At 37.7% G+C, this 12550-nt stretch overlaps 1 protein-coding gene across 1 annotated transcript in view; it reads left to right on the top strand.

Annotated features, from left to right (window-relative positions):
• The window catches only part of LOC127626058 (ubiquitin-conjugating enzyme E2 variant 1-like), a 31617-nt gene extending 25429 nt beyond the window's left edge, over positions 1 to 6188 (top strand). Inside the window, exons 3-5 of the mRNA XM_052101593.1 lie at positions 118 to 243; positions 2727 to 5647; positions 5863 to 6188. Coding sequence (XP_051957553.1) covers positions 118 to 243; positions 2727 to 2873 — 273 coding nt within the window. The 3' untranslated portion in view covers positions 2874 to 5647; positions 5863 to 6188. The remainder of the gene's footprint in view (positions 1 to 117; positions 244 to 2726; positions 5648 to 5862) is intronic.
• Positions 6189 to 12550: the final 6362 nt, after the last annotated feature.

The raw sequence follows: 12550 nt of genomic DNA, 5'->3' as shown, positions 1-12550 counted from the left end.
TTACTATGGAAGTTTACAAACTGATAATTACTTTCACCATGTGAAACTTTGTTTTTAATCACTGGTGTGATCAGTCAGCAGTTAAGGTTTGATGATATCCTTGTTTTACATATGCAGACCATCTATGAGAACAGGATGTACAGCCTTCGAGTGGAATGTGGACCAAGATACCCAGATATACCTCCTTTTGTTCGATTTGTGACGAAGATTAACTTGAATGGAGTGCATAGCTCAAATGGTGTGGTAAGTACAACCGGGCTGATACAAAGTAGTAAATCTACGACTGAATGAATGTACGTCGAGTAAAAATCCTCAATTGAACCCTATGAAATTCATCTGACATGACCTGAAACTTGTACTTTATTCAAGAGAACCCAAATTATCAGTGTTTTAGGCCAAAGTACCTTTTTACATTTATGTACAACATTGATCAACAGGCACAATAAATGCTTTGCAACAGTGATTCTGAAACTTTTTTCTGCTTTGAAAATTTAAAATTCCCTCATCATTTACTCACCACCATCTCAAGACTTACTATCTTCTGCAGAACACAAATAAAGAATATTTTGAATGAAATATTAGGTGTTTTTGCCAATACAAGGCAAGTCATTGGGGTCCAAAACTTTCAAGCTCCAAAATCAATGCAAATGCAGCATGAAAGTAATCCTTATGACTCAAATGGTTTAATTAAGGAGTGTCCACAGTTCGGCCTGAGAGCCATCTGCAGCCCTCCGACTGCTCTGAAGTGGGAGATTTTAAAAATAGAAATTGGCCCACTATGGTGAATTTATATTAAATTAATATTCTAGACACTGGATATCTCTGTCACGTACAGCCACTATTCACAGTGCATCGTCTCCACTAGTGGGTTCTGTGCTGCCGCCACCAGCTTCTCCTTATTTCCAAGGTTGAAGTGCCATGCAGTTGCATTTATTAAAGGATTGGTGTAAGGTTATATACTTCACTCATGTATTTGCGCTCGTTAAAATGTCCCGATACCTCACGTCATACAACTGAGTAGAGCTGCTGCACGGAATTTGAGCGTGCACAGAGCATACTCTGAGTATACGAGAAATTATTAATTGGTTCATTCTGATATTTTGTTGAAACAAGAAAATGTATTCACCGGTTTCCCAGTGCCATTTGTGTGAGGACATACTGTAGTAGAGAGCACTTAAAACACTTGAATATCTGTGCATGTTACGTGCGCTCTGCTTGCACATGCATCGTCTACAAAATATAATGAACCGCAATGACTTAAATCAAATTAAACTTTTATTTTTAACCCTAGTAACAATGAAACCGAAACAGTAATTCAAGAGTTGAAAAATAAAGAGTAATTAAGTGCATCACATCATGACAGGAAAATGTAATCTGATGCTTCTGATTATTGTGATGAAACGCATCTAACACTGCTCTACTTCAGCTCTATATATGCTTTGCTGTGACACTGAATGGACATTAAAAGATAAAAATGTGAATGAGTATAATGTTCCACACCACTGTTCTTGGTGAGTGAAATGGCCTATCCTTTATTTAAATGTAGATGTAGTAAATTATTTACACAAGCATACCGAAGAGCACAAATTATGATTTAAAACGTATTATATTACTTGTACAATATAAAGATTATGCATAGTGGCAGTCTAGTAGCATCAAGTCCTTTTTTTTTCATTATTACAGCTATGCTGTCTTTGGCCTCCGACTGAAAAGTTTGGACAACCCTGGTTTAGTCATTTGCGTCTTCTGAAGCAATATGATAGCTTTGGCTGAGAACCAAAGCTTAAATTCAGTTCTTATTCACCAAAAATCTTCACTTCCCCACAACTCTCCAATGCATGTTCAATTTGTCCCAAGTCTTTTCATCTATTATGGCAGTGTTTCTCAAAGTGTGGGGCGTGCCCTGTAGGGGAGTCACGAAGGTATTGTAAAGGGGGCGTGTAAGACTGACCCATTCTCAAATCACTTTCACCCATTCAGCAAAAACAGTGACCATACACGCAAAGACAATGTGCACAATTTATTCACCTCTGCCTTTTCTCCTGCAGCTATTAGCTTAACTACATTTCTGAGTAGCGAGACAATAGCTTAGCTAGTTTTTAAATCAAGTAGCTTTTCAGTAGCAAAGCTATATTTTTGACAAGGTAGTTGCATAGTGTTGACAAAAGCTGCTAAATCATGCCTTGTAATGCCAGTTTTGAATCAGAACTAAAGATTTGTGCTCACAAGTGAATCGCTCGTTTAAGTCGGTTCTTTACAATGAATTGATCACACGTGATAGGAAAGCGGTCTGATTTGTTTTGTGATTCAATCTGAATGACTCAGAAAGCTTGTGCTCACGCAAAAAACATTTTAATTGCACTTGTTTTTTTTCCCGTTTCATTTTAATTTTTAGTTAAAATAAAGTTCTAAATTTGAAATCAAGTTGTCTTGCTTTATTGGCTATTTAGGCTTAATCCTAACCTTGCTTAACAAAAATTACGCCATTACCTAGCGTCCAACCAGCGCTAATACCAATGTTTGTCGTTTGTATGTGGAGTTTTTTTTTTGCGACCAACCGACCAATCAAAACTTGTTTACCAAGACTAACATTTGGTCGACTATGTATAAAATATACATAAATACATGTACTTTTTCAGACAATCTTATTGAAGTGCAGTGAAATTAATAGGTAAAATATTTTTTTATAGACTTATGAATTCTGTTATTGTATTTGGTTAATTCAGGTTGACATGCGAGCTGTATCCTCACTGGCCAAGTGGCAGAATTCCTACAGCATCCGTGTGGTCCTGCAGGAGCTGAGACGACTAATGATGTGCAAAGAGAACATGAAACTGCCTCAGCCGCCTGAGGGACAGATCTACAGCAACTGAGCTTCTCTTTCATCCTCCTTTACCTTCATTCCCACATGCAAGGCTGAGCATTCTCCTCATAACCTGGACTCATGACAGTTCCTCCCAGTTCATGACCACTCCCCCTGTTTTGCAGCAACCAATAAGCAGTCCCGCCTCAGGAACTCCCATTGGAAAGAAATGATGGATGTAATGGTGTTCACAGCAGAATACTGTACATCTTACTAATCTTTTTTTTTATATATATATATATACATATATATAGATGTTTTTGTTATACATGCAAATTGTAAAAAATAACAAATTATCTTGAGTGTGTTTTGTGTGCCTTGATTTTCAAAAGTAAAAGCAACCCTTGTTTGAGTATAGATCTACGAGTGAAAATGTGTTTGTCCTATCATGTGACATGCTGTATGGTGGCAATAGTAAATGGTTAAGTTCATTTAAAAATGAATATTCTGTCAAATTATACTCACTCTGATTTTGTTTGCATACAACCAAGTGAATTGAGATTAAGGCTGTCAGTCCTTAATGTACTGCCTCGCATTTTCCTTTTGTGCTCCACAGAAGAGTACTAAAGATTTATATGGATGCGAAACAACATGATGGTGAGTTAATTATGACTGAATTTTCTTTTTTGGGTGAAGGTAGCAGGTATGGTTAAACGTTAAATAACTTATGTGCTACTATGGAAAATTGCCTTGCCCCAGACTCACAGGGCATTTCGGGAAAGCTTACATTTACAATGCTGTACAAGTGTACATTTACCGAACTTGAAAAATATTGACGGATAGAGATCCGATGAAAACACTACATCAGAGGTTGCAGTAGCTAAATATTTTGTCATTTAACGAGTTTTAAAAACATTGATGGGTAATTCAAATTTCCATCACTTTGACAGTTAAATAAAAAGATATCTCTTTTTAGAAACATTTCCACAGGAAAGCTAATTTTAGATTAGAAAATTTGTGTACTCAAAATAAGTGTATTCCAATGGAATAAACCAAGGACTTGCAATACAGCGCTTAAAAACAGATGTCTGTAACGCAACCTCATTAGATAATTAAATACTTATGTAACTGTATTTGGCCAATGAAAGCGCGTTTGTATTTATACCTTTTGAATGTGGTCAAAATCTGTTCACGACCACCTCCAATTGTGCAGTTACACCTGGCATAATGTGGTCAAGTGCGGTCTGATTGCAATCCGATTAATAAAAACTAATGAAAAGGAATAGTTCACCCCAAAATAATACTTCTCTCATAATTTATTAACCCACATGCCATCTTAAACTCGTGATTTTGACCCCATTTCCACCTGGTATTAAGATGTGTTTTGGGTGATCCGATCACATGTGGTCAGTCCTAAAATTTCTAAACTGGGTCAAAAATTTTTGTGATCGGATCACAAAAAACATACGAATGTGGTAAAAAAAAAAACGCATGTGGCGTAAACGCAGGGGCGTGTCTAGGGGGAGGCTGGGGGGAGGCAGGATAAGCTCTGCTATGCCTCCCCTGAGAATTTGAGAAATAATCTGTCCATCTGATGATAAATTACAATTTAAAAGTGGATTGTTTTGTGCATATTTTTCCATCGCTAGCAGATGAGTGAGGTCTGACACAACAAAAATCCAGTTTTGGCGCTGTTTCACAGTGCGCGAGCTCGGCGTACGCGCTCAGAAAAAGTGCATTATGTCAGAACAGAATGCCAATGAAATGTTTACCAGGCAGAGCTTTAAAGCAGGAGCAAACAATGAAATTTTGTGATTGCGAATAAGTGCAGTGTCCCGTGAGTGTAACTCTACCGCTGCATTAACATACGATTTGAATGTACGTTGAGTTTTCGGGGACTGATCGAGGCGCTAGAACTGCAGCTGATAGAATGTGCAGCGATGAGAAAGCAGTGTGCATTGCACTGTATGCGGTGCACGAGCAGCGCGAGATGCTTTCACATATGCTGCGTTACTTTGTAGGCTAACTGATCCGCGGCTGTACTGTACCAGAAACACATAGGTATACTCACTATTTTTTTTATTTCAAATCCAGAAGTTATCAGCAACTTTTATTTAAAAAAAAAAAAGGTTTTGTCAGCATTGCGATTCCCTTTGTACACATATACACTCTTTAATAGACGTATTCACGTTAAAACCCAATTTAATCAACGTATTCAGTGCATTACTTCTATACAGATGTATATATTAATTTGCTCGAGCAATTAAGTGGAAAAATATTTAACCATGTATTTATATTAAAATCGCAAACATTTTAAATTAAAACTTAAAATTGACAAAAACAGCAGACTCATACCTTTTCTTTTGCATTTAAATTTTAATACAATAAATCTTGCATTTCACAAAGAACTTGTTTTTCCACCTCCACGAATGAGACTAGAGTCGTTCATTATCCCGCCTTGTTGAGGTAAATTCTAGTTTTCCTTGCTTTACCCCGGTCTTAAAGTAAAAATGAGACTGTGAAAAATAGTAGTATTTAATTAAATCCATTTATCTAAGTCTATTTTGACTATAGATCTCAAAACTCCTCCAGTAGCCCCTTAAATAAAAAACGAACAGTCCTAACTAGAACGTTCATTAAAAAAAAAAAAGTAGCCTATTGCTTTTCTATTGGCCGTTATTGGGTGTGTGTCAGTCTGCTGCCGGATCACATTAACAACAACCAGAGTGCGCGAGACATATCCAGCTGCAGACCCGCAGCACCACCAGATTCAGAACCCCAGCACCAGAACCTGAAGTGAGGGGCGGAGTTATTGACAATGAGACAAGCATGGCGGAGAGCATGGTGAGTTTTGACATCATTTTGTGAAAGATTATCGCATATATTAAGTTGTAAATGAGCCTTGCGGTGACGTTTTGAAGACATCTTGTGAAGGTGTTGAAGTGTTTGTTCCACGTTCCTCTGTTATATGCATTGTTTGTGAGTTAATGTAACCTTATAGTTGAGTTTTTTTTTTTTTTTACGTTGAGATTATTGTGTGGTGCTTTCATCTCTTGTAGAGACATTTCGAATGAATGAAGACCACAAGGAAAAGGCCCGCAACAATCTCCTGGAACAGTCAGAAGCTTCCAGAGAGCCCTTTCTATTTCATTTTGTGTTCAGGGATGACATGGAGTTATTTTAGCAAGAATGTAAGGACAAAATGGGCCTGAGAGTGAATTCCTCATTTGATACATTTTAAGTTTAATTTATACAGGATTGTCATGATAAAATGGGCCTAGGGGTGAATTGGTCATTTGTTGTATATATTTTTGTTTCTTTTAAAATTATGCTGAATTTTCTCTCTTTTTTAGTTTTTTGACATGTTTTATTTTACATAAAGAAAAATGCATGCTGCACATGTTCTTGTGAAATAAAGTATATTTTATATAAAATGCCCACAAGTTTCAAGCATTTTTTTTCACCATCATGATCAGGAAGTAACTCTCATAATACAATGAAACGGATAACTATATACAATTATATTACACAAGATCAATTTTTAAAATGCTTATTGTACTGTACCATAAAGAATCATTATAACATATGTATAAAGTATGATGTTTCATTTGTAATAAAAGCAAAGTACTCTCCAAAACGTTAGGTGGCGCTACTCGGTTTAGAACGTAAGCTCCGCCCCTCACTTCAGGTTCTGGCGCTGGGGTTCTGAAACTGGGGTTCTGAAACTGGTGGTGCTGCGGGTCTGCAGCTGGATACTACTGGAGTGCGCAGTAGTCACAGTCATAGACAAGTCAATCTGCACACAGGCGATATATATTTTTAATCTGTTGGCAGCTCGTGTTACAAGGCTCACTGCTCACAACTTTGTTATTTTCTCATTTAATGCTAGTGTGTACTTATAAGCTTTTACTAAGAGTAATTGACTAAGTATTTTAGCCCTAAAAGTAGCACCTAAGTCTGGAACAGCTTAGAAGAAGAAACAAATTAATTTACCTCTTGTCTGTACAAACGTGACTTCAGATTCATTTAAAAAACTCTCTCGTCTCGGTTGCCTACTCGTGTAGCACGTCTTCTCACAAGCAAACACCTGTCACTCATCACCAGGCAATCACCGTGATCGGATATATGAATCTGTCAATAATAATAATAAATAATAATAATATCATCATCATCATATTATTAATGTTGACCTGGTTTAACTAACTTTTATGTGATAGCCCTATAGTCTAATAGGGGCCCTGTGCCTATCTCTGGGTTCCTGGCTTAGAAAAAGATATGCACTAAAACAGATTGTGTGTAGTATAGCTTAATTTTGCGCCGATTTTTTCAATTGTTTATGTTGCCGCCCCAAACAAGCCAAATGCCCCCCCAAACATGATATCCTGGTAACCCCTCTGCGCTAATCTGTCCTGTATGCGTCCCAGCAGCAATTAAGTGCTGCCCCTCACCTGTCAATCAACCATCGCGCTAAAATAAGAGTTTAAACTTTGCCGTTTACTAATGGCTTTAAAAGGAAATAACCGTCTGATCTGAAAATGTAAAAAAGCGGATACATACACAATTGCGAGAGCTTCTCCTGATCTTCCGTAGTGTCTGATATCAACACAGATGACAAGCACGAATACTTGAAGCTCCATTATTTCAGGTTATGCACTAAAATAATGGATAATTCTGCTTGACATGTTGTGTTTGTGCTAAATTTCAACCGCATCTGGGAGAAACAGCACGCTTTTTTTCTATCTTTTTTGTTGTCTTTTCTAACTTTGTTGCGCTTTATTATCATGCAGTAACACGCTGACATAGTGATTGTTGTATGTCATCATGAAACAGTGGCCCACTCCTCCAAATCCGAACAAGTGATCACAAGAGATTCATTTAAGTGACCAGGTGTAAACAGCAATGCGTCTCGCTTGATCACATGTGATCAGATCACCCGGTATTACGAATTGTAATACTAGGTGGAAACGGGGTCTTTCTTTTATCCTGTGGAAAACAACGATTTTTACTGAAGGATGTATCAAGTGTTTTTTTCAATACAGTGTATGTCAATGGGGGTACAAAACTTTAAGATCTGAAAAGGACATTAAGCTAGCATAAAAGTTATCCATACTTCCAGACTCAAGTGGTTTAATTCCACATCCTCTGAAGCGATAAGATAGCTTTGGGTGGAAAAACAAAACAAAAATTCAGTCATTCACCAAAACACCTCTTCTGCTCCTCTCTCCTATGCATGTTCATGTAAAAGCTTGTTCACATGAGAAAATTCCAGTAGAAAACCTGAATGAGCGTGTGCATAGGAGAGCTTGGCAGATGTAGTGTGTTTTGGTGAAGTACTGATTTTTGGCTTCTTTTTTTTTTTTCTCACAGCCATCATATCATTTCAGAAGACATTGAATAAACCACTCGAGTCATACAGTCAGGTCCATAAATATTGGGACATCGACACAATTGTAATTATTGATGATGTGACTGCTGACAAAAGCAGCAGGATGAATTCTGAAGTGTTTCGGGCAATATTATCTGCTCATATTCAGCTAAATGCTTCAGAACTCATTGGACGGCGCTTCATAGTACAGATGGACAATGACCCGAAGCATACTGCGAAAGCAACCAAAGAGTTTTTTAAGGGAAAGAAGTGGAATGTTATGCAATGGCTAAGTCAATCACCTGACCTGAATCTGATTGAGCATGCATTTCACTTGCTGAAGACAAAACTGAAGGGAAAATGCCCCAAGAACAAGCAGGAACTGAAGGCAGTTGCAGTAGAGGCCTGGCAGAGCATCACCAGGGATGAAACCCAGCGTCTGGTGATGTCTATGCGTTCCAGACTTCAGGCTGTAATTGACTGCAAAGGATTTGCAACCAAGTATTAAAAAGTGAAAGTTTGATTTATGATTGTTAATCTGTCCCAGATTAGAGCCAAAAAGATTAGAGCCAAAAAGATTAGAATTGTGTCGATGTCCCAATATTTATGGACCTGACTGTATGTATTACTTTTTGCTGGCTTAATATCTTTTTTGGAGTATGAAAGTTTTGGACCATACTTACTTAAATTGTATGGACAAAAACACATACATCCATCTCAATACCTTCGTGTTCCACAGAAGACCAAGTAATTGATGACAGAATTAACAATTTTGGTTTAATTATTCCTTTAATGCCAGGAGTAAAAGGGGGCATATTTCATGGCGGCATACTTCATTCACTATGTCAGTGTGTTTCTGCATGATGATGGTAAAGTGCAAAACAATGTAAAAGAAGGAAATATATTGCTACCAATTATACTTGCAGAAACACAATTCTTTGAGCAGAGTTGTTGTTTTAGTGGTGTACCTGAATGTAGAATGCCGCAACTGGTAGCGCAAGAGCCAATGGCATGTGATAGGCCTATCACTGACACTGTTATAACCAACGAGTGCGGGTGGGGATCTGAACGTTACAGTAGATGTGAACGCTGATCGTTATGTAAAGACTTGAAAAGGAATGTTCCGTGTTCAATACAAGTTAAACTCAATTGACAGCATTTGTGGCATAATATTGATTACCACAAAAATGTATTTTGACTCAACCCCCCTTTTCTTTAAAAGGTCATTGTTCCAGTGAGGCACTTATAATGGATGTGAAAGCGGGACCAATTTTTTTACATTAAAATACTCACCATTTCTAAACTATAGCTACAAAAATTATTTTAGTGTGATAAAATCACTTACCTTTTCTGTGTAAAGTTATTGCCAATTTTACCACTTTGTTAACATGATGATGTAATGTCAAGAAAGCCTAAAACCCTAACATGACTGTAAAAATTACAATTTAAACAACTTTTCAATTCAAATAATAAACAAGTTTGAACAGAAGCATTACTGCAAGTGCTTTTATAAAATAAGATTTACATTTATGTGTTCAAACCGTCCAAGAATTGGCCACATTAACTTTCATTGACCCCCATTCAATTCCATTGTAAGTACCTCAGAAAACCCAGATTTTTGCATTTTTTTTTTTAAAGAAAAGGAGGGATGAGTTGAAACTAATTTTTGTGGTAATCAACATTATGCCACAAATGCTGTCGATTGAGCTTAACTTGTATTGAACCTGGAACATTCCTTTACATTTGAACTGTTCCTCACCTAAGCCATCACACCGCCTCGGAAGAAATACAAATAGCATAGATTATTTTTATTCTTCTTTTCTAAATTTTTGACTATCTCTGACATTTGGACACAGATCTAAAAATGAGTAAATGCTTAAATCATTTTAAAGATTAATTTCATTTTAAAATGCAGCCTTGTCTAAATTATATAAATCATCTTAAATGAGTTGAATACCACTTCAGAATGACATTTAAAATAAGGACAAAGGATAACATTTAAGTGACGCAGGCAACAGACCAAGGAGGATATTTTTAGTGGCACAGGCAAAAAGTCTCTATAATGACGCATCGCTATGGTTATGGGTATTATGCACAGAGTTGGACAAAATCATGACTGATCATGAGTAATGAAAGAGAATCAATGGTTATCTTTAAAAACATTTTTTTTTTAAAAAGACTCTGCGTCCAGTATACAGTATCTCACAAAAGTGATTACACCCCTCACATTTTTGTAAATATTTGATTATATCTTTTCACGTGACAACACTGAAGAAATGACACTTCGCTACAATGTAAAGTAGTGAGTGTAAAGCCTGTATAACAGTGTAAATTTGCTGTCCCCTCAAAATAAATCAACACACAGCCATTAATGTCTAAACCTCTGGCAACAAAAGGTAGTACACCCCTAAGTGAAAATCTCCAAATTGGGCCCAAATTGTCAATATTTTGTGTGGCCACCATTATTTTCCAGCACTTCTTTAACCCTCTTGGGCATGGAGTTCACCAGAGCTTCACAGGTTGCAACTGGAGTCCTCTTCCACTCCTCCATGATGACACCATGGAGCTGGTGGATGTTAGAGACCTTGTGCTCCACCTTCCATTTGAGAATGCCCCACAGATGCTCAATAGGTTTTAGGTCTGGAAATATGCTTGGCCAGTCCATCACCTTCACCCTCAGCTTCTTTAGCAAGGCAGTGGTCGTCTTGGTGGTGTGTTTGGGGTTGTTATCATGCTGGAATACTGCCCTGCGGCCCAGTCTCTGAAGGGAGGGGATCATGCTCTGCTTCAGTATGTCACAGTACATGTTGGCATTCATGGTTCCCTCAATGAACTGTAGCACCCCAGTGCCGGCAGCACTCATGCAGCCCCAGACCATGACACTCCCACCACCATGCTCGACTGTAGACAAGACACACTTGTCTTTGTACTCCTCACCTGGTTTCCGCCACACATGCTTGACATCATCTGAACCAAATAAGTTTATCTTGGTCTCATCAGATCACAGGACATGGTTTCAGTAATCCATGTCCTTAGTCTGCTTGTCTTCAGCAAACTGTTTGTGGGCTTTCTTGTGCATCATCTTTAGAAGAGGCTTCCTTCTGGGACAACAGCCATGCAGACCAATTTGATGCAGTGTGCGGCGTATGGTCTCAGCACTGACAGGCTGACCCCCCACCCCTTCAACCTCTGCAGCAATGCTGGCAGCACTCATATGTCTATTTCCCAAAGACAACCTCTGGATATGATGCTGAGCACGTGCACTCAACTTCTTTGGTCGACCATGGCGAGGCCTGTTCTGAGTGGAACCTGTCCTGTTAAACCGCTGTATGATCTTGGCCAACGTGCTGCAGCTCAGTGTCAGGGGCTTGGCAAACTTCTTATATCCTAGGCCATCTTTATGTAGAGCAACAATTATTTTTTCAGATCCTCAGAGAGTTCTTTGCCATGAGGTGCCATGTTGAACTTCCAGTGACCAGTTTGACGGAGCGTGAGAGCGATGACACCAAATTTAACACACCTGCTCCCCATTCACACCAGAGACCTTGTAACACTAACGAGTCACATGACACCGGGGAGGGTAAATGGCTAATTGGGACCAATTTGGACATTTTCACTTAGGGGTGTACTCACTTTTGTTGCCAGCGGTTTAGACATTAATGGCTGTGTGTTGAGTTATTTTGAGGGGACAGCAAATTTACACTGTTATACAAGCTGTACACTCACTACTTTACATTGTAGCAAAGTGTAATTTATATCTGAAAAGATATAATCAAATATTTACAAAAATGTGAGGGGTGTACTCACTTTTGTGAGATACTGTATCTTGGGTTAATAATATCCATAATCAGATCATATATGACCAGAATAATAACACTACTGATTTCAAAAGGTGAAGTCAGGTGTACTACAATAACAGTAGACACACTGTAAATAGATGTAAAATGACTAGAATTAAGTATAAAATAAGTAAATATTGGAATACAGTATGCATTTCCGAAATCTAAAAATCACACTGCACACTGTAAACCCTATAGTTGTCATTCATGGAAAAAACAATTTCTCTTAGTTAAACATTAAGCAAATTTAAATATCTATGTTCCTTGAATTCATCTTTCTTAAAGATCCACAGACTCAAGATTTTAAGTGTTAATAACTCAAACAAAATTGAGGCTACACTGAAAAAAAATTACTAGTAAGATTTACTTAATTTTTATTTTGCAAATTTTTGTTCAAAAGTAAATCTTAATGGTATAAAACTAAGAAAATGTTACTTTATGACAAAACATTTATTAAAATGGAGTAAATTTGGCTTAAACATTTGGGGGGCTGTCACTGTCCTTCGCTGCCCTATTCTGCATACTGCGGCACAATTTTGTGGC

The sequence above is a fragment of the Xyrauchen texanus genome, chromosome 32, assembly GCF_025860055.1.
Source record: "Xyrauchen texanus isolate HMW12.3.18 chromosome 32, RBS_HiC_50CHRs, whole genome shotgun sequence".
Lineage (NCBI taxonomy): Eukaryota > Metazoa > Chordata > Actinopteri > Cypriniformes > Catostomidae > Xyrauchen > Xyrauchen texanus.
Note: the sequence above shows the minus strand (reverse complement) of the source record. Positions and strands in the feature narration are given on the sequence as shown.